General features: G+C 47.4%; 1 protein-coding gene across 1 annotated transcript in view; it reads left to right on the top strand.

The window, feature by feature from the left end:
• Positions 1 to 15,658, top strand: part of NEURL1B (neuralized E3 ubiquitin protein ligase 1B) — a 47,904-nt gene extending 32,246 nt beyond the window's left edge. The window contains exons 3-5 of the mRNA XM_006864809.1: positions 13,399 to 14,118; positions 14,937 to 15,062; positions 15,414 to 15,658. Coding sequence (XP_006864871.1) covers positions 13,399 to 14,118; positions 14,937 to 15,062; positions 15,414 to 15,658 — 1,091 coding nt within the window. The remainder of the gene's footprint in view (positions 1 to 13,398; positions 14,119 to 14,936; positions 15,063 to 15,413) is intronic.
• The last annotated feature ends 6,674 nt before the right edge of the window (positions 15,659 to 22,332 follow it).

Below are 22,332 nucleotides of genomic sequence, written 5' to 3'. Positions count from 1 at the left end.
GAAACCCTGTACAGGGTCGCTATGGGTCGGAACCGACTCGACGGCACTTAACAACAACAACAACAACAACCCGTGGTCTTTGTCATGAAAGATTTTGGCGTCTCATCTCCAGAAATTATAGGTTTCCCATATGTGGCGCTGTCGGGTAAGCAATGAACCACAAGGCCAATTTGAACCTCAAAGTGGCAGTTCAAATCCACCAGCTGCTCCTTGGAAACCATGTTACAGGGTCGCTGTGAATGAGGACCAACTCAATGATACTTAACAGCAATAACATACCTCCTAGGTCCCATCAACTCTTTTTTTTTTTTGGTGCTCTTCATTTCTCTAGAAAGAGCCCTGGTGGCACTGTGGGCTAGGTTCGGCTAATTGCAAGGTTGGCAGTTCAAACCCACCAGCTGCTCCATGGGAGACAGCGTGAGGCTGTTTGCTCGCATATTTACATAGTCTCGGAAATCTTATATAAGGTTGCTATGAGTTGGAATTGACTCTGGCAGTGGGCTTGGAGGTTTTTTTTTTTTTGACTATTTATCTGGAGCAGAGAAGCAATCATGCCTCATTCACCAGCGCCCTCAGACACAATTGTGTCTCAAGTTAATAGCCAAGAAATTGCAGCCACTTCACAATCAGCTCAAGCAGATTAGGATGTTCTTTTTAAAATACAAATTGGGAGCAACCTTTGATGATTTAATGAAAAGAAACAAACCTGGAACATGGGAGACATGGATTCCTCTCCTTTAAAGGAGAGATCTTCATCCATTTGTTCACTCAGCAAACCTTTGTAGAGAACTGACTTGAAGGCACTTAACAACAACAGCTACATTCCTGGTGTGGCACTGCAGGATAAAGCGCTGGACTGAAAGGGCAGGTTGAGCTGCAGGGTCGGAGGTTCAAACCCACCAGCTGCTCCTCGGAAACCCTATACAGGATCGCTATGAGTCAGAATGGACTGGACAGCACTTAACAACTACATTCCACACATCTTGATGGGAAGGGAGAGGCAGGTATCCCACTGGAGTGTCAGTGTAACTTAGCAGGCATGTATCTAAAGTTCCCTGAGCCTCAGTTTCCTGATGTGCAAACAGGCCCTATGGCCCTTGTAATCTGTGGGAAGCACCTAGCAGGCGTGTCATAGAACAATGTTCACAAATGAATGTCAAAGGGGAATGAGACTAGAAGGAGTATCATCTCTGGGATCATGTATGAATTTCGCTTCCTTCTTGATACCTCTCTGAGTTATCTTTTTAATATGTATGCAAAGAGCTTGCATTGCTTTTACAATCAGAGAGAGCAATAAAGTTCTATTTAAAGACTACAGGAGAGATTGGAGGGGAAGTTTCTGATTGAGGCTCAATAAATGTTGGTTTCTGTCCCTGGGGTGGGGGGAAGGGGAACTAGTTGACAGTGTTGACAAATGAGTTAGAGGGAAATGGGGAATTTTTTTTTTCTTCCTCCTCCCCTCCCAATTATCAACAATGATTTATATGCAGAGGAAAAAGTTGTTAACAAAAAGAAGAAAGCTAAGCAGTTTGTGTGGTTTGAGTCCAGACAATAAGTACCCAGCTGTCCCCAGTACAAGGTAAGGCTACATGAGAACCACAAAAATCCCACCAGATACGGGCTTCTTGCTCCCAATTCCAGGGAGAGCTTGGTCTCCTGCAAGTGATGTCCTGGGTACCAAATAAAAACAGTCAATGTCCACATTACCCAGAGTCCTCTGGCCTCCTTTTCTTCACAAAGAGCAAGGAGATGGTGCCTTTGGAGATTCTCAGCTATGAAATTACAGAATAGACAACCCCTGATGCCTCTCACCCTCCTTTACTACTTCTCAGTCCCTCTTGGATGAAGCCTGAAAACCAGCAAACCAAGCATCTGGGTTGTTGGTATTGTCCACATTAGCTGCTCTTGAGTGTTGGCCCACAGCACTGCACAACAGAATGCAGACTGTTGTGATTCCCAGGGTTTTCATTGGCAGTTTTTTGGAAGTAGATTACCAAGTCTTTCTTCCTAGTCTTAGTGTGGAAGTACCATTGAAACCTGTTCAGCATTGTAGCAACCTCAGGTCTCCAGTGGCACATGGGTGGTAGCCACACCTGAGGTATTGGTTAGGAATTGAGCCCAGGTCTCCCGAGGATTTGATACCACTGACCACCACTACCCCTCATGCCATCTAGGTAGAGTTGACAAATTTAGCAATGAAAGTACAGGCCGTTGTTTTGTTAAGTGCCATCAAGTCGGTTCCAACTCATAGCAATCCTGTATAGTGTTTCTGAGGAGTAGCTGGTGGGTTTGGATTTGAACCACTGACCTTGTGGCTAGCAGCCCAGTGCTTATCCTACAGTGCCACACCAGGACTTGAATTTCAGACAAACAACAAATAATTTTTTTAGTACATCTATGAGCAGGCTTCAAAAAGTTCGTGGAAAAATGGAATGAAAAGATAATGGGATTTTTCCATGAACTTTTTGAAGCCCCCCTCCTATGTCCCATGCAATATTTGAAACATACTTATACTGAAAAATTATTTATATGAAATTTAAATTTAACGGAGAATCTTGCATTTTATCTGGTAGCACTATGTCTAGGGAGCATACTTTCCTACCTGTGCTGTTATCCCTAGTGTGCCTCCTTCACGGATGAATCTAGCAGTTTGGAACCTAGGAGAGGAAGGATTCTGCTAGGCCATGCATGCCTTTCCCTGTACCTATAGTGGTAGTTTTATCTTCTCTAAGAAGTCTTGCCTTTGCAGGGTTCCTGTGTGCTGACCCATACTGGCCTCCTCTCAGGTACCTCAGCAATGACTAGTGAGAGTCTTAACCCTCGCCTGTGCTCTGCAAGCCCCTGCCATGCTTCATTGCCTAGTGGTAGAAGATGAGTCAGACTGAACAAGCAGTGCTAACCCAAGGCCAGAACTATTTGTTTGCAAGTGATAGAAACCCAGTTTAATCTTGCTTAAGTAATAAAGGGGAATTTAATGACTCCATGGGCTCAGAAGTGTTGAAGAGCAAAGATGTCAGCTTGAGGACTAAGGTGTGCCTGACCCAAGCCATCATATTTTCAATAACCTCATATGCATGCGAAAGCTGGACAGTGAATAAGGAAGACTGTAGAAGAATTGATGCTTTTGAGTTATGGTGTTGGAGGAGAGTATTTAAAATGCTATGGGCTGTCAAAAGAACCAACAGATCTGTGTTGGAAGAAGTGCAGCCAGAGTGCTCCTTGGAGGCCAAGATGGCCAAACTTTATCTCTCATACTTGGGGCATATTGTCAGGAGGGACAAGTGGCTGGAGAAGGATATCATGTTTGGTAAGGTGGAGGGTCAGAGAAAAAGAGGAAGACCCCCAGCGAGATGAATTGACAAAGTGGCAGCATCAGTGGACTCAAGCATGGCAACAATTGTGAGGTTGGTCCAGGACCGGGCAGTGTTTTGTTCTGTTGTGCATAGGGTCACTGTGAGTCGGTACTGACTCGATGACACCTAACAACAACAACATGGGCTCAGAAATCCAGGGAGTGGATTTACCCTAGCTTGACACAGGGGCCCAAACATCATCATCTGAAATATCTGCCTGTCTTCATTTCTTGCTCCGCTGTCTTTTCTGTTGGTTGCATCCTCAGCCTGGCTTCACCTTTGTGGTGGCAGAAGACCACCAGCATCTCCAGGCCCGTGTCCTCCCAGCTTAGCAGACCCAGCAGCAGGAGTGCTTCCTTCCTGAGAGACCTAGTTAAAGTCTCAAGACTTAACCTCATTGACCTCCTTGGGTCACATGCTCATCTCTGAGTCCAGCTCCACAGTCAAAGGGATGGGAGAAACTGATGGACCAAGTTACCAAAAAAAATGAACAGTTGCCTTCAAGTCAGCTCCGACTCATGGTGACCCCATGTATGCAGAAAAGAGCTGTGTGCCATCTGGTGTTCAATGGCAGTGACCTTTCAGAAGCAGATTGCCAGGCCTTTCTTCCAAGGTACCTTTGAGTGGGTTCCAATTGCCAAAGTCTCAGTTAGTCTTCAAGTGCTTAATCATATTGTCCCAGGTCCAAGGAAATGAATGGAAGGAGGAGGTGCCCTAAAAAGTAAAGCAGGGAACTGGTGCTAGAAGAAAGGGGGTTAAATGCCAGACAGCCAGAAGCAACAGTTCTCTACAGACCTTGTCAGGAAGTCATTTATTCTACTTGAAAGCCTCGATCCTTACTAGTTAATAGTTACCAGGAGCCCCTGAGTGGTACAAATGGCTAAAGTTCTTGGCTTCTAACTGAAAGGTCGGAGGTTCAAGTCCACCTTGGAAAAAAGGCCTGGCAAACTGCTTCTAAAAAATCAGCCACTCAAAACTGTGGAGCACAGTTCTACCCTGACAGTCATGAGAGCACCGTGAGTTGGAGTTTACTCAATGGCTGCAGGTTTTACTGTGCACCAGGCACAATGCCAAGAGCTTTAGTTGGGTAGTGACTCTGATCCCCACGAGAACCCTGTGAGGCAGGAAATATTTATCACCCCCATTTACAGATAAAGAAATTCAGTCTCAGCTTAGATAAGTAACCTGGCCAAGGTCACATAGAAGTTTGTGGGAGAGTTAGAATTTGCTCATTACTGTGATAAGTGTTTGATAAAGACAGACTTGAACTTACGGATCTCTGAGTGCACCACTCTGAGATGCAGGTAAGGAAACTGAATCCCAGTGAGGGTCAGAGACTTGCCCAATGTCACTTAGCTAATCAGTGGCCAGTGTAAGGGACAGGGGCCCCTCATGGGAGGTGTGAGCGCCCCACCTTAGACAGGGACAAACACTGCAGAACCCCGGTAGGGAGCATCACAGGGTAACTGGCTTTTGCAGTTGTTTTTTGCTGGTTTGTTTGCCCAAACAGACAGGCCAGTGCTCACCTCCCCTCCCTGACAGCAAGGCAGTAATGAGGTTGCCTTTTCAGTCTGGAAGATGACCTCCAGTCTGTGGCTGCTGGCTTGTCCTCTGTACCAGGCACAGTACCAAGCACTGTTAGCTCACAGTTTTACCATGAAGCCTCCTTGTGGGCCTGTAAAAAGAGTCCTGGTGGCACTGTGGCTTAGGCATTGGGCTGCTAAACACAAGGTTGGTGGTTCAAGATCAAACCCACCTACTGCTCCATGGGAGAAAAATGTAGCTGTCTGCTTCCATAGACCTACAGTCTCAGAAACCCTTGGAAGCAGTTCTGTTCTGCCCTCCAGGGTCACTGTGAGTTGAAATTGACTTAATGGCAGTGAGTTTGGTTTTGGATGGGCCTGTGAAGGGAGCTCTGGTGGTGCCGTGGGTTAAGCATTGGTCAGAATCAACTCAATGGCAGTGGATTTGTTTTTTTGTCCTGTGAGACAGGAGTGAAGGATCCCCACTTTACAGATGAGGAAAACAAAGTCACATAGCCAGGACTCACCAGCATCCTACCTGTTGAGGTCTGTGTCCCATAGTCCAGTCTTTGGTCAGTGGAAGGTGGCATCTGGAAAGCATGAGCTCGTTGTCCACAGACCTGGGGTTTACCTCCAGTGTACCCAAGCCAACAATACACTCCTGCTGTCTCCTCACACCCCGACAGCCCTCCCTGGCACCTCCTCCTGCCTGCCCTTCTGCAGCTATGACTGTTTCCCCTTTCTCCTGCCTCACTTTCTCCTCGTCACAGAAACCATTCCCATTAACACATAAGAGAGCTCTAGGAGCTTCCATCATTAAAAAAAAATACCCTTGACTCTATCTCCCCTGCCTGCTACAATCCCATTTCTATCTTCTCCTTCAGAGCAAAACATTCTCACCAGTATTGTCTGTACCACCTCCTCAGTGTCCTTCTGCAGCGCCTCCCTGTAAGGCATGGTCCCCACCATTCCACTGAGCTTCACTCTGTCACTCACCCTTCGGATCCCCACTGCTAAATCTAGAGCTCACGTCTCTGTCTGCATACTACTCCATTACTGTGGATCTCCCTCTGCTTCCAGAATGCTGCCACCCCACCTCACCCTCCTGGTTTTCCTCCCACAGCCTGGCCCATGCCATTACCTGTCTCCTGGGCTCCTCCATATGTAAAGGCCCTGGGATTCTATCCCCTCTCTCTTCCCTTTGTGCATTTTTAATCTATGTGAAACATGTGTATAGAAAAGTGTAGCTAGCAACTGTATAGTTTAACAAATTATCATAAAGTAAGGTCACTTCTCTTGATTTTCCCTCTTTCTTCAAATGATTAGAGCCCTCCCTGGGCCTTAAATCTCATCTCTAAGCTGCTGGCTTCCCAATCTGTATCCCCAGCCCTTCTGTCTCCTTGAACTCCAGACCTCTCTCTGCCTACTCAGCCTCTCTTGGTGTCTGAGTCGCACCCCACACGGAACACATTCAGACAGAACTCTTCCATCTCCCCTCCCACCTCCCACCTGCTCCTCATTCAAAGTGGCCTCATCCATTTGGTTGATCAGCCCAAAAAACTCGGAAGTCATTCTCAATTCCTCTTTACCTCACCCCACATCCATTCTGTAGGCAAGGCCTGTCATTTCTGCCTCTGGGACATGTCCCCAATCAGTCCTTTAGGAACAATGAAGTAACTGATGGATCGGTTCCTTCTGCCTACCTTAATTTTCATATTCACACAAAGATGGTTTCTCTCAGGACATAAATTATGCTTTACTTCCAGCCCCAGGTATCTTTGACCTAAGTGAGAAAGGAAGAGAAGAACTCAGCTCCATGACAGGCCTAGAGAGAGTGGGGCTGGGGCAGCCTGTCTTGGCCATCTCTGAGGCTCTGCTGTGGGAGGGGTGCTCAAGAGATGTTTGTGGGGAGGAGGGAGAGCAGAAGGGGGTACCTGTTGGACTTGCCCTCTCAGGGACTACATTAGGCTTCTGAGCAATGAAACTCTACGTGGCCTGAAGTTGAGTCCCTATGCTGGGCAGCTCTAATTGTTGAATACAGACGTTGGAATTTCAAACCCACCAGCAACTCACAGAAACCCTATACAGGATCAGAGTCGGAACTGACTCGATAGCACTTAACAAAAACAGCAACAATTGCTAACGAAAGGAGCCCTGGTAGCATAGTGGGTTATGCAACAGGCTGCTAACCCCAGGGTCAGCAGTTTAAATCTACCAGTCACTCTTCAGGAGAAAGATGGGCTTTTTGCTCCTGTAAAGATTTACAGCCTCGGAAACTCTAGACAGAGTCACTATGACTTGGACCAGACTCAACAGCATGCAGCAGTAGAAGCAGCATTGCTAGTGAATATCGGGGCCTGGCTTTCGAGTCACACACCTGCCTGGATTGGAATCTCATTTCTCCCCCCACCTTGCAAATGTACCCTTGAGTAACTCACATCACCTCTTTCTTGGAGCCTCAGTGTTGCCCCACTGAGAAATGTGCCCAGTTTCAGGGCCATGTGAGATCGTTGTGAGGATTGAATGGAGATCATGAATGTATACAGCTGGCATCTGATAGGTGCTCAGGAAAATGGTCGTGTGCTCTCCAGAGAGTGGGTTTGGAGACAGGTTCCCTCGGTGAGGATGTTTTTGGATTCCTGCTTCCTTGCCTCTAGCTGGCTGATTCTCCATATAAGAAATGTCCCATTCAGTAGTGGATTCTGAAGTGTCCGGCCTAGGACAACACTGGGCCATCTCAGGCCTTTTTTTCTCAGGAACAGTGTCTGATGGGGACAAAGTGCCTCATATAGTGATCAAGTGAGAAGAACCAGCTTTTGCTGGGGGGTGGGAAGGAGTGGAGCTACTCGGTGCCAGGCTAAGTATGAGGGGGCTTCAAAAAGTTTGTAAGAAAATAGAATTAAAAGATAACAGAATTTTCCCACAAACTTTTTGAAGCCCCCTCATACTGTCACATACTTTATAAGCGAGTCCCAGAAACCAAGCCTTTCACCACCTGGATTGTCACCAAGCTGTTCTCTCTACCTGGAATACTCTTATCCAGCAACCGGCCCTGGCCTTCAGGTCTTAGCCCCTCATCACTGCCAGAGAGGCCTTTTCTGACCCACTCCCAGGGCCTACTTCTGACCAAGACACTCAGAGAATCCCAGTCTGTCACACCCGGCTGTGCCTCTGTGTTCCCACGCTGAAATGACCCTGTTTTAAAGAGCCACATAGGATGGATGGTGGCTCTTCATGACACTCAGGACAGCTTGTCCTCTCAGTTTTTGGTAAGATTTCTTAGCTAGAGTCAGTTTCTATTGCCGGGATGGGATCCATGAGCACAGAATCCATGCCTGGCTCTTCACCTGTTCGCCCATTACCAGCACAGAGCATTCTGATGATTAAATGTTGAAGGGATAATGATGAGATTTATTCATGTTCAGAGCACTGACACCGTGCCATGCTCTGCATTAGCCCTGGTAGTGTTGTGGAATAAGCATTGGGCTTCTAACTGCAAGGTCAGCAGTTCAAATCCACTAGCTGCTCCAAGGGAGAACGATAAGGCTGATTTATTTACAGTCTCAGAAACCCCATATAGGGTCACTATGAGTCAGAACTCAGTGACGGTGGGTTTGGATTTTTGGTAATATATTTCTTCGTATCAACACGGGGAATACTGTCATTATTCCCATTTTAAGGATGAAAAAACTGAGGCTTCCAGAGGTGAAGTGACTTACCTAAGATCAAATAGCCAGGAAAGGTTTGAACCAAAGCCTGCCCATCTCCACGGCTCAAGTCCTGGTGTGGTGCTGTGGGTTCGTGCGCCGGACTGCAAGGTCGGCTGTTCAATCTCACCAGCCGCTCCTCGGAAACCCTATACAACAACACTAAAAGATGGGCTCCCATGGGGAGCCATTAGGGGCAAGCCATTAGAGGTATATGGCAGAGGCAGAGTGTTTTGGCAAGAGCAGAGGCCCAGGGCAAGCTGAGGCCAATGCCTTTGGGTTGGGCTGGGCAGGCCGCCTCTGGGTGGGGCAGGAAGCCAGAGGGAACTGCACTATACCAAAAGGCAAAATCCTCTGGGCTCCTAGAAACATCCACTGGTCTGAAATACCTTTTTTTTCCAAACTGTGGTTTGGGTGAAAGTTTACAGAGCAAATTAGTTTCCCATCTAACAGTTTATTCACATTTTATTTCCTAACATCACTTGCCATTCCCTCAATGTAACACTCTTCCTACACTCTACCCTGGGTTCCCTGTTTCCATTTGTCCTTCTGCCCCATCCTACCTGTTGAGCTTTGTTTGGGGGCAAATGCTGCCCTTTTGGTCTGGTCTGGTTCATTATCCTGAGGAGCATATACCTCACAAGTATTACTGCTCACTTTATAAAAAGTGCTATCCGTCTCTCTGCATGAATCCCTGGGGGTGGGTTCAGTTTCAGGACTGAAAGGTGTCTAAAGGCCTTGGGGTCCCACCAGTAAGTGGGACCAGTAAGTCTGATCTTTATGATTCTGAATTTTGTTTTACATTATTCTCACATTCTATCCAGAACTGTGTGAGGCCCAGTCAGAGCAGCCGGTATTGATAACTGGGCCTTGTCTAGTTCTTCTGGTTTGTGTGGTTCATTAGGTTTGTTTGTTTTTTTAACTTTTTAATGTGATTTGAGTGAAAGTTTACAAAGCAAATTGTTTTTCCATTTGCCAATCCATCCTCATTTGATCTGCAACACTGCAGTCCCCGAACTGTGGCAGTGTTACTCTCCCTACTTCCGCCCTGTGTTTGTCATTTCCAGTGTCCTCTCTCCTACCCCTCCCTGCCTTTTGAGCTTTATCCTGGGCAAATGCTGCCCTTTTGATGTCATGTGGTTGATTGTTCTAAGGAGTACTCCCTTCCAGGTGTATTGTTCACCTTATAGGATTGTCTATTGTTTGGCTGAAATTTGAGCCAATTCCAGGTGAGTTCAGTTGCTGGCTTGAAGAGTAACTAAGAAACATAGTCTTAAGGATTTGAAGTGCCCTTTTTTAACGGTGTTTTCATTATATTTTTACATATCCTTTTTTAAAAATTACAAAATCAACACATTCTTTAAAGAAAATTGAGAAAAACAGATAACTATAAAAAACAAATTGAAATCATCATTCAGTCCTCCAATCAGAGATAACCACCACCAGCATTTGTGATATATTTCCTTATGATTGTCCTATGTATTCATTTCTTATGTATCCTATGCATGCGCTTCCCACAAAATTAGAATCAAGCCATCTTTCAGTTTTATATCCTCTTTTGTTTACTAAACAGTTTATCATGAGCATCTTTCCACATTGTTATTCCTTTGAGATTTTGAGTTTTTAAAAAATATTTACTGGGGATTTTCCGATGATTAAAATTTTGAAGTGTATGTCTGTCACAGAAAAAAAAAAAAAAAGACAATCTAGAAAATCTAAAGAAAACTTGTCATAATCTCACCCTCTAGAAGATCATTTCCATGAACATTTTGCTCTGTTTCTTTCCAGAACTTTTTTCTATAAACATTAATAAAATTATATAGGCAGAGAGATACACATGGACACATACATATATTTTAAAAGAAGTAATTGAAACAGCACATCTTCCCTCAGGTTGTGTATAAAGCAAGATGTCCACACTCAAATGTCCAGAGCCCACACAGGGAGCTGAAATGAGTGAAAAGGGCCAGCTGGGCCATGGGGCCTGGACTAACAAGCATTTTCAGCACAAGGGCAAGTTTTCAGTTTTCAGGCCAAACTTCAGGCCCTATGTTACCAGACCCTCCAGTTTTCCAAGAGAAGTGGTAAATCCAAGTTAAATGAAATCTTTTGACTCATAAAGGTTAGTCACTAATTCATAAAGGACTCCTGGTATGGTGGTATAGGATCAGCACTGGACTGCAAACCACAAGGTGGGCAGTTCAAACTCACAAGCTGCTCTTCAGAAACCCTATACAGGGCTGTTATGAGTCAGAACCGACTTGACACTTAACAACAACACTCAAAAACACATTAAAAGACTGCATGGTGATTTTTTCAACAAACAAATGAAGAGGAGTAGGGGAGAGATAGAGGGGCAGCCTGTAGCTTAAAAGGAATAATGACAATGAGTGGGCTTTATTTGGATTTTAAAACAAACACGGTGTCCTGGTGTGGCACTGTGGGCTAACGGGTCAGACTGCAAATTCGTTTGAACTGCAAGGTCAGTGGTTCAAGCTCACCAGCTGCTCCTTGGAAACCCTATACAGGGTCACTATGGGTCGGAATCAACTCGAAGGCACTTAACAGCAACAACAAAGCATACACACATATAACAACATGCGTTTAACTTCTAGAGAGATATGCTGAAATCTTTCAGATGAAATTATATGATATCTGGGAGTTGTTTGAAACTAATATAAGAAGAGGATATGCTCAATGTTATAAAGCTCCTTTAGTGCTGCCAATAAATGCCCAAAGGGTATGCCATTCCCTCCTAAGCCTCAGCCCAGCATGTTTGGCTCCCCCAATTCAGTGCCTTGAGGCCACCTACTTCTCAAGCAAGCCTCCAGCCCAGAGGCACTCAGCTTTCCTTGCTCTGTGAGCTGGGAAGCTCACCTCTCTGTTGAATACTCTGGCTATCCTGTGTCTCCTGGATGGAGGAGGTTCAGTACACCGGGATGTCAAGGTTCAAAGGATGCACTCTACCCCGGCTTTTTCTTGATGATCGTGAGATTACCCCCTTACTGCTTCTGAGATGGCTCATTTTATACCCAGCAGGATGGCACCATTGACCAATCCCCACTTGAGATTTCCAAGTTTTTACAATGAACCCTGTTAAAAATCACTCAACTCAATCATAGAAACCTATCAGTACCTTCTCCCAGCTTCTATTGCCAAGATCCATCAGGATAAGAAAAATACACCCAATCTACATGGTTCTTCCGGGCATTTGGTGGGAGTTACACAAAGACTATGGCCAGAAAAACAATATCAAATAATTCACTGCACTACAAGATGAAATAAAATTAGTCATAAACTAATAATTGTTGAATCTGGATAATGGGCATTAATTCTGTTACCTGTGTACAATTATAATTTTTCACAAATAAGTTAAGAAAACAAAAACCCAACAGGTCTGTGAGGCAGTGTCAGATATTGGAGACCCACTTTGCAAGCTCCACCCCTGTGGCTGGGTGTCTGTTAGTATTGCAGTCTCTCACCGGGAGCTGGGCATACAGAGTTTGAGAAAGCATGTCCCAGATTAAGATTTAATTTTATACTTGGAAAACTAGAGGAAAAAACCTGTTATGATGATATAAATTGCAGAATGGTACCATTTAACAAAAATCTTGGCTTGGTTTAAAGAATCTAAGAACCACTTTTGTTCTTGCTTTGTTTACTTATGGTTAATAAGAATATTTTTCTTATCACTAGACAATCTTCAAAATACCTTTAATAACTGGAATGTTTGTATCTTTCCCTTTTCCCCCCTCCTTATCAGAGTAACAGCCAGTCTCTTTTAGAGACCTTACTCACTCATCCTTTATTCTGTCAATAAACTACGTAATATTGAAGGCTATTGGCCAAATATCTTCCTGAGGTATGTCCGCACTGCTGAGGACACAGTGATTACCAGACTAGCACAGACCCTACTCCCCCTTTAGAGTCAGCCTGTGGACTTTGCCACTTAGTAGCTGTGTGACCTTGAACACAATCCCTAACAGCTCTGTGCCTCAGCTCCCTCCTTTGCTAAACGGTCTCACAGGGTTGTTGTGAAGATTACATGAGTTAGTATGTGAACGTTCTGGAGCTATGTTCTAATTGGGGAGGCACGCGATAAAATGATGTATGAAATTCTCCTTAAGGGAAAGATGGAGTGGGGAGGAAAGAAGAGGGTGGGAAGAAGAGTTGGAAGGAGAGATAGAGGAGGGAGAGAAAATGAAGGAGAAGAGAAGTTCAAGGGGAGGGAAAAATAGAAGAAGGGAGGCAGGAGGCCTTATCTGCCCTTCCTAATGATAAGAGTATGTCAAATAAACCAAGGATCATGCTTAATCCAATTCTGGGCAGCTGTGTTTCATTAAAGAGCCCCTGGGTGGCTGAAATGATGAAGCGCTAGGCTGTTAGGAAAGTTTGGCAGTTTAATCCACTCAGAGGCACCTTAGAAGAAAAGTCTATCTCCAAAAAAATCACAGCTATTGGAAATCCTATGGTGGGCAGTTCTACCCAGAAACACATGGGATCGTCATGGGTCGGAACCGGCTTGAAGGCATCTGGTTTGTTGTTTTTTGTGGTTCATTAAAACAAGTGGAGTCCTGGTGTGTTGACCGCAAGGTCAGTTTGAACGGCAAGGTTGGCGGTTCAAGCTCACCAGCCGCTCCTGGAAACCCTATACAGGGTCACTATGAGTTGGAACCGACTCGACGGCATTTGACAACAACAAAACAAGTACACAAATGAATCAACGCAGAGTAAGAGGTTCAAGTGCCTCAGGCCCAGGGAGCCAAGCTGGCAGGAGGGGAAGGGCTCACACGGGTCTCGCTTGTGTCCCCGCAGAGAGCGCCTTCGCCGACACGCTTACACCTGCCCGTCTAAGTCTGGCCCGCTTCAGCGCCTGTCTGCCTCCCAGCAGCCATGACGCCGCCAACTTCGACAACAATGAGCTGGAGAACAACCAGGTAGTGGCCAAGTTGGGACAGCTGGCGCTGGCACCTGCCCCGGGCGCACCGCCCGTCGACTCCGCGGTCGCAGCCATCCCGTGCGGGCCCCGTGACCGCCCGCGGCCCTCGTCGTCCCCCGCACTGCTCGAGGCCGACCTGCGCTTCCATGCTACCCGCGGACCCGACGTGAGCCTGTCTGCCGACCGCAAAATAGCCTGCGCGCCAAGGCCTGATGGCGGCCGCACACTCGTCTTCTCTGAGCGGCCCCTGCGGCCTGGCGAGAGCCTCTTCGTGGAGGTGGGCCGCCCGGGACTGGCGGCGCCCAGCGCTCTGGCCTTTGGCATCACATCGTGCGACCCAGGCGCTCTCCGGCCTGCCGAGCTGCCCGCCGACCCCGACGCCCTGCTCGACCGCAAGGAGTACTGGGTGGTAGCGCGCGCCGGACCCGTACCTAGTGGCGGGGATGCACTCAGCTTCACGCTCCAGCCCAGCGGCGACGTGCTGCTAGGCATCAATGGGCGCCCACGCGGTCGTCTGCTGTGCGTGGATACCACGCAAGCACTCTGGGCCTTCTTCGCTGTGCGCGGTGGCGCTGCGGGCCAGCTACGCCTCCTGGGTGAGTACCCGCCCCGTCCCAGGCACGAGGGTCCCATCCCAGGAACCCTGGATCCTTGTTAGCAATAGCAACCCTGAACCTTAGCCAGCAAACTGGTCCCATACTGAAATATGTATCAGAATGACCAGGGGGTTCATTATGGCACAAGATTGCTGGACTCCACCTTTTTCCCGTTCAGTGGGACCCGAGAATGTACATGTTTCTAATAAATGTTACATTGCTGGTACCTGGCCCTAACTATTTGCTGGTCTTGGAGTTCAGCACAGTCCATAAATGGTCGGTGCCAATTTTATTTCTGGTATTAACAGGCCCTTCTCTGAACCACCATTGAGACCAAGGTATGTTGTTGTTAAGTGCCGTCGAGTCAGTTCCGACCCATAGCGACCCTGTACAGGGTTTCCGAGGGTGTAAATCTTTACGGGAGTAGAAAGCCTCATCTTTCTCCCGCGGAGCGGCTGGTAGTTTCGAACTGCTGACCTTAAGGTTCGCAGCCCGATTCGTAACCACTACGCTACCAGAGCTCCTTATAGACATTTTTATTTGCCTGATCTGGATTGTATGTGTCAGGGTAGGATAAGACCCCAAGGAAAACTCTAGCGTCCTTGCTGAAATAAGTGGGAATAGATGCTGGGCAGGCAAAGAACAGATGTCTGTCATACACATAAGCTCGTGGCAGTTCTGAGCAGAGCTCTATGAGATTGCTCTTGGGCTCCCATTAGGCAAATGGGGAAGCTAAGGTGCAAAGTGGTAGAGATCCACGGAGTAGCGGGGCCGGTAGAACCTGGAACAGTCCCTGATGGATCCCCTTTGGTTCTTAGGCACCCTGCAGTCCAGCCCTGCAACCACATCTCCATCAGGATCCCTCAGCGGCTCCCAGGATGATAGTGATTCTGACATGGCCTTCAGTGTCAACCAATCTTCCTCCGCATCTGAGTCATCGCTAGGTAAGGGAACACATGCCTTTGGGTGAGAGCAGGAAATGTCGCTGGCTTGGCATCTTTGTCTGGGCCAGCAGACTTCCCAGGCCTAAAAGCAGGGTGGCTACCTCTCCTCCTTGCATCCTTTCCTACCCTCGGCCGTGTGTTTGCTGGAGGGAGGAGAAACATCTAGGTATTGTGTCTCAAGGGGGGTAACAAGGGTGGCATTTTTTCTGTATACATGGGGATAGAGGAACAAGGAGAAAGACAAAATTGTTCTTCCATGGGTCCCACCATAGAAACTGCATTCTAGGGGTTGTCTCAGCCAATCCTGCCTGAGAACATTATTCAAGCACGCCCTGTTTTCCCTTCCTGCAGTGACAGCCCCCAGCTCCCCACTGAGCCCCCCAGTGTCACCGGTGTTCTCCCCCCCGGAGATGGCAGGCAGTAAGAATGGTGAGTGCACGGTCTGCTTTGACGGCGACGTAGACACGGTCATCTACACGTGTGGACACATGTGCCTGTGTTACACCTGCGGCCTGCGGCTCAAGAGGCAGGCCCGGGCTTGCTGCCCCATCTGCCGGAGACCCATCAAGGACGTGATTAAGATCTACAGGCCGTAGCCTGGCCCACTCATGGGCCTTGCCGGAGCAAGGTCACCTTTCTGAAAGCCCCCTGGGCCACGCAACTACCATGACCGCCAGGGAGCCCAAGGGTAGTGGCCATCCCGTCCACCACTCCCCAGTGGAGGGCAAGCCCTGACAGTTGTGGAGATGAGGCCCCAGGGGTCTGAGCCCAGGCCAGGGCTCAAAGTGCTTTGCCCCGAAAAGGCCGTCCTAAGAGTGAGTTTAGGAACTGCCTGACGGGTCACCCTGCCTGCCCCTTGGTGACTTTTCAGCAGGGAAACAGCGTCCTCTGTCTGTGCAATGCTTTTTCTGGGGTTGGGTTTGAGTGTGTGTGAGAGGGAGGGAGGGAAACAGAGAAAATGAAAGAAATAATAGAGAACATGTGAGAGAAAGAGCACATAAGAGAATGCACGGGTATTTTATACAGGGATCCCCGCTCCAGGACTGTCCAACACTGTGGAATGTGCAGTCTGGAGCCCAGCTGATAGTGTTCACTTTCCGGAGGTGTGACGTATCTGGTTTTGAATGTACGAAGCCTGAACCTAAACACAACTCCCTTGGTTGGTATAGAAAAAGGACACTCAGATTTTCTAAGGGGAAGAAAAAATAACTCATTGTTTACAGCTTCAAAGCAGCAACTCCTTGTGGGGGAAGGTGGGTGGAGAACATAAAAGAACAATTTGCTTGTTTAGTTTCTTACTCAGGCTTTGGGAGGAATTTTGACGAGTGCTGTGGGGTCTAGAAATCGGGGCTGTGTCATCACCGGAAGTTTTTTCACCCCTTTACCCTCTGACACCCTAACAATAAGCACATTGCACCTTAGAAGCTTTTAGCCTCCTGAGCCTTTGTGGCCTACCTTCCCCTCTCTGTGAGAAGACAAGCGGCAGGTTTTCTTTTCTGGGGAGGGAAAAGCATCCTCGAGGTGGTGACTCACCTCAAGTTGGAAAGGCCACTCCACAGCACAGAGGACTCCACATGTCCGGCTGTAACCCCTAGGCCTGCTGTTAACCAGTGGGGCTGTACCCACAGGTGTTCCCAGACAGCCTGCTGGAGAGCCAGGGGGAGTCAGTGCTCTCCTCAGGCTTGGGCTGTGGAAAGGGGCTCAGTTCTCATTCTTGGCTAACCTGTGCTTGCTAATTATGAAGGTGTTCATTGGTAATTAAGATGTTAACTAATAATTGGTACCTGTCGAGTCAGTTCCGACTCAAGGTAATTCCCTGTGTGTCAGAGCAGAAGGGTGCTCCACGGGGTTTTTTTCAATGGCTTATTTTTTGGAAAGTAGATTGGCAGTTCTTTCTTCCAAGGTGCCTCTGGGTAGACTCGAACCTTCAACCTTTTGGTTAGCATTAACTGTTCTGAGAGTCCCACCCAGACTCCAATAATTGCAAGCAGTAACTGATAATACTGGCATGATGATTCTTCTTCTTCCAGCCCAGACCCTACCCCCTGGCCCATCTCCGTAGATTCTGGGAGCACACCTGGGCTGATGAACTCTTCTCTCTTCCCCTTAGTTCTGGATCCCTCTTTGCCCTGTCTTGTGCTGTCAGCGAGGAAGCCTAGAACCCACTCACTTCTTGGGAAGATCAGCACAGCATTTAAAAAAGCCATGTAAAGAGCAGGTCTCATTTTTATTACAATTCCTAACCTGTTCATCTGCTGAGGGAGACACAGTAGAGAGCACTTTGGAGTTTATGTGATCATACAGTAAACCTTTGCTGGGAGCCAGGCTTGGCCCTCACCAGACCATGTCCAATCAAACCAGTTGGTGCCCTTGTGATGCTCAAGGACTGGGGCCAACTATGCCTTCTCTGGCTGAATGGTCATAGTTTTCTGAGTCCATGTCAACTTTAGAAACCCCATTCTTTTATCTCTACAAGAACCCAAATTTAATTTATAAAAAAACAACAACGTTGCCGTTGAGTTGACGCCAACTAGTGGTGAACCCTGTGTGTGTCCAAGTAGAATAGTACTCCACAGAGTTTTCAATGACGGATATTTTGGAAGTATATCACCAGGTCTTCTGAGGTTCCTTTGGGTGGACTTGAACCTCTAACTTTTCAGTTAGCAGCCAAGCAAGTTACCCACTATTGGTTGTTTTTTCTTAATGAGTTATTTTAATTTTGCAGCAGAATCATTTGAGGAGCTACCTTTGGAGTCCCCAAAACAGTGGCATCACTGGGGGGGTGGGGGGAATGTGGGAGTTGTGGACCATACCAGGTGACCCTGTCAGAAGGGGTAACACCAGAATGACTGTCTATAGAATTTTTGTGCAATGTTTCAGCAGAAATGTATTATTTTTTATAAAAATATCTCTGTAGTTAGTTATAACAACAAAATCATTTTTTTTCCGTAAACTCAGCTTACATATATCAATATACCTACCAGGCTGAAACTACGCTAATTTACATTATAAACCTTCCTATGTGGTCCAGTCAGAGTAATTACTATTACCCAATTACAATGACGCTTCAAACCGTCTGCACGCGCTGTTGTAGTTTAAAGGTGTCATTTTAATTTTGGTAGTTGTTTATGTCACTATCACCATTACATTCTGGTAAGATACATGAGTAACAGTAGTACAGAAAGCATGACTAAGGATTCTGTATGGTCTGGTTTAGGAGGGGGTCCATGGGGGGGGGACACATAACACCAGTGACGCCACTGCCCCAGTGTAAGAGTCTGAGACTATTAGGCGGCCCTCACTCGATGGCAGTGGGTTTGGTATTTTGGTTGCTCACTGCATGCTGTACTGGCTTGTGTGGGAAGCTGCGGATTGGATTGGCCACCCCGCACCTTCGGTTCTCCAGTAGCAGACACCCTGCCTGGATCGAGCCATAGTCACAAGCTCTCTCCGGCCTGAGGGTGCAGCTTCTCTCTCTGGCCGCCCCCTTGGGTTCCTGCTGGGTCATATGCAACCAGCACCAGGAAGCAGTGAGTGAGGGCCTGAGGTAGGCCAGGCCGTGCCCCCTCTACCTGTTACCTGGGAAAAAAGGATCTAGTGGCCTGCTTAACCTATTCTGCAGCCTCTATAAATAGCTTCCCTGCTTCCAGAAGAAGTTAGGGGGTGTTTATCTTCTGAAAACCAGACATTTCCGGATGTTCTGCACTGACTTACTCAGTGCTACAGAGGAGACACTCACATCCACCTCTGTTCTGTTTTGTAAAGGGGGTAAGAGGAAGCAGGAAGACACATCTGTGTGTCTCAGTACTGGGCTAAAGAAGTGTCACCATGCATTCATTGATCCTGGGAGGAAGTCTTTTTGCCACACTGAGGCACATCTAAGACACCATCAATTATAAAGCACACAATTCTATAATATTCCACCAAAAAAAAAAAAAAAGGTTTAAAGCCAACTTTTAACTGTCAGAGGCCACAACGCTAAATTCATTCCAGTCAGAAATGTTATATGGTGCTACCTAGAGTCAGTGAAATACGGTATTTCCCTCACCTGGCAGATGAGCCTGAGCTCTTGCAAGTGGAGTGACTTACCAGGGTCCCACAGCAGGAGGCATCGGGCTGGGGTGCAAACCAGGAATGTCTGGTGCCAAGTCCCAGCTTTCCACTGCTTGGATGGTGCAAACAGTTAAGCACTTGACTACTTGACATAAGGTTGGTGGTTCAAACCCACCCACAGGTGCCCTCAAAAGACAGGCCTGGTGATCTGCTTCTGCCAAGTCAGAGCTTTGCAAATCCCATGGAGCACAGTTCTACTCTGCACACACTGGGTCGCCATGAGTCGGAGCAGACTTGACAGCACCTAATAACCATCACTGCCTAGCCCCGTGTCCCAGCAAGCCTGAGGCTGCCCAAGTTGTCTTTGGGCAAGCCCTGGACAGGGCCCGGGCACCTGCACTTATGTGGAGGGAGCTAGAAAACCAGCAGGGTTCAAGTTCTGGAACCTGGTCCCTCTGCTGTGCACACACTGAAAGGCCCAGAGTCCTTCTCTCAGGCTCAGGTGCCGCAACCCACCTTCTTCCCTCGTAGCGGAGCTCGTTCAAGTCCTGGCTCCAACCCCAGAGCCTCCGGCAGTTTGTTACCAGAGCAGTCCATGTGGGCCCTGTCATAGCACCCAGCCTCCTGATGTGCAGATTTACTGTCCAGAGCCTGCTCCCTTCTGTGCCACTGCAGCCAGGCCTCCAGGATTAAGACAGGAACCCAGAAGACACCTCCTTGGCCTGTGTGGCCTGTTCATTTTGAACCTCCAGAGAAACGGGGCTGTTTCCCAGGCAAAGCAAGTTACTTTTCCTGGCCCTTACACTGGACCGGGAGTCAGTTTGGCTTCCGCCACTTGGGGGCGCCCGCTCCCCTGCCCTGACTGCAGCGCCTTTTCAGCCAGTCACCTCCCACGCATCAGCACACCCTGTGTTCTGTGCACTGGGTTGGAAACAAGCTGAAGGTGAAATGTGAAACCTTCAAGGAGCCCACCATCCAGAGGAGGAGATGGGGAAGATTGTCAGGGCCTCTGCTAGCACCTAGTAGGTACTCGTGAAGGTTTGCTGAACTCGAAGTCAAATACCAACAGCCAAGGCTTCACGGACACATGAATGACGTTAAAGTCATTCAACAAACGTTTGCTGAATGCCTACTAGGTGCAGGGTGCTGGCAGAGTATAGCAGAAAGGACTATGTCCCAGCTGATGTCAGGTGGGACATTTGGGGCAGAATTCACTCTGTTGCCTCGGGGTCCACCTGGGTGAATACCCAGGGACTGCCCTCCTGACCCAGAACCTCCTGTGCTTCATAGCCTCCTTTGCATTAGTTATGCCTGGCCCCTGGCAGCCCAGTTAGCCACTGCCAATAAAAAGGCCTTAGGCAGAATCCCTGTAGGCCCTACAGGTTGGTGATCACATGCACACTATGCCAGGGAGATGAGGTGGCAGATGGGTGCATATCTACTTTTAGACCCTGGAACTGGTTGCTGGAGATCAGTTCCTGAGGACAGGAGAATGCAGAGTAAGCTCCCGTTGAGAGCGAGGTTGTGCAAAGCCTTGGAGGATGGGAGGCAGGAAATTCCTGTGGCAGATTCTGTCTCTGCCCTACTTCCAGCAGGGGGACACCGGCTCAGGAACATGTGGCCACCTGGCATTTTTCAGTAGTTAATTGTCTCACCGTCTTTTCTAAGTCCCTAATGAAATGACTTGTACATCAATCTGTCTGTGCCTTATGAAAGTGTCTGTGCACTTTTTATCCTTTTTAAAAAGCAACTTTAAAATGGTTAAGGGGGTGGGGGTCTGACATACATGAGAGTTTTCTAGAAGTCTGGGTTCATCACCGTAAGCTCATTTGCATTATGTTTTTGAGGTTGGAGTGATGGAGTGAGTGTACCCCCATCCTATCCCCCCACTATCTGTGTACAGACCTTTTTAAAAAAAAAGATGTCTCTTATTATTTTTCTGATTCAATACTGTGACCTCTACAATACAGCCTAATCTTTGGGGATTTGTAATAAAGGTTTTAAAAATGGGGGGAGTGGGTTAGGGAAGGGTTTGCACTGGTGTCCTGTGTGTTGTGCTTTTGTGTGTTAATGTGTTTTGGGTTTTGTGTTTTTATGTGTTTTACATTAATATAATTTTCCTGTTTAAGAAACAAATACAACTTTGACTTGTTAAAAAAAAAATGGCCTCTTCAGAACTCATTTTTTAAAACATACACGGTTTGGGATGTAGAAGTGAGGGATGCGAAAGCTTGCCAAACTTGAGGAAACAATGCAAAATGCCTATGTTGTGTGCTGTCGAGTCGGTATCAACTCATAACGACTGTGTGTGGGGTTTCTGAAAGCAGATGGGTAGTTTTGAACTGCCAGCCTTTTAGTTACCAATCAGTGCTTATCCCATTTTGATCCTTTTGCAAAGATATTGCAAAGGAATAATTCTAATCAAGGATAAGATCTATAGGTAAAGATGTTCTTTGCAACATCACTTAAAATTTTAAACAACTCCAACATCCAACAACCAGGATGTACTAGCCAGATCTCAGCTACCAGTAGCAGAATGCCAGCTCGAACTGGTTTAAGGGGATTAAATAACTCAGGTAACTGAAAATTCCAGTATCAGAAATCATATCAGGTACAACTGGATCCAGAATCTGAAATGCTGCCTCAGGATCTGGTCTTAGTTTTCCCTCCAGAACTGCCTGTTGTCAGGCTGCATTCTCAGACAGGCTGTAAGATGGCAGCCAGAAGCCCTGGCTACATTCTGCTTTGGAAGAGTCCCAGTGGATTTATCCTGATGGATCATCTTGGATCACATGACCCTTCCTGACCCAATCATTTAAGTGCAGAAGCTATGTGGTTCTGGTCAGTCCCAGGGGCTATGTGTGGTAGAGTCCTAGTGTGATGCTGTAGGATAAGCACTGGACCCCATAGTCTGAATCCACCAGCAACTCCAGGGAAACCCTAAATCGGGTCGCTATGCGTCAGCACCTACTGGAGGGCACACACCAGCAGTTATGTGGCTCTGATTGGTCAGTCCCAAGGGATGTATGGCTCTGATTGGTCATTCCCAGGACATACAAGCCTGATTAGTCCAAGAGATACACGACTCGGATTGGTCAAACCAAAACTATTTAGTCACCTTTACCTAGTATCTGCTCTTCCAAACACCCTAGACTGAGATTCGAAAATCTCAATACCATGGGAAAATGGATGCCTGAGAGGTCAAAACAACCGAAGT

The sequence above is a fragment of the Chrysochloris asiatica genome, unplaced genomic scaffold (genome assembly GCF_000296735.1).
Source record: "Chrysochloris asiatica unplaced genomic scaffold, ChrAsi1.0 scaffold00071, whole genome shotgun sequence".
Taxonomy (NCBI): Eukaryota; Metazoa; Chordata; class Mammalia; order Afrosoricida; family Chrysochloridae; genus Chrysochloris; species Chrysochloris asiatica.
Note: the sequence above shows the minus strand (reverse complement) of the source record. Positions and strands in the feature narration are given on the sequence as shown.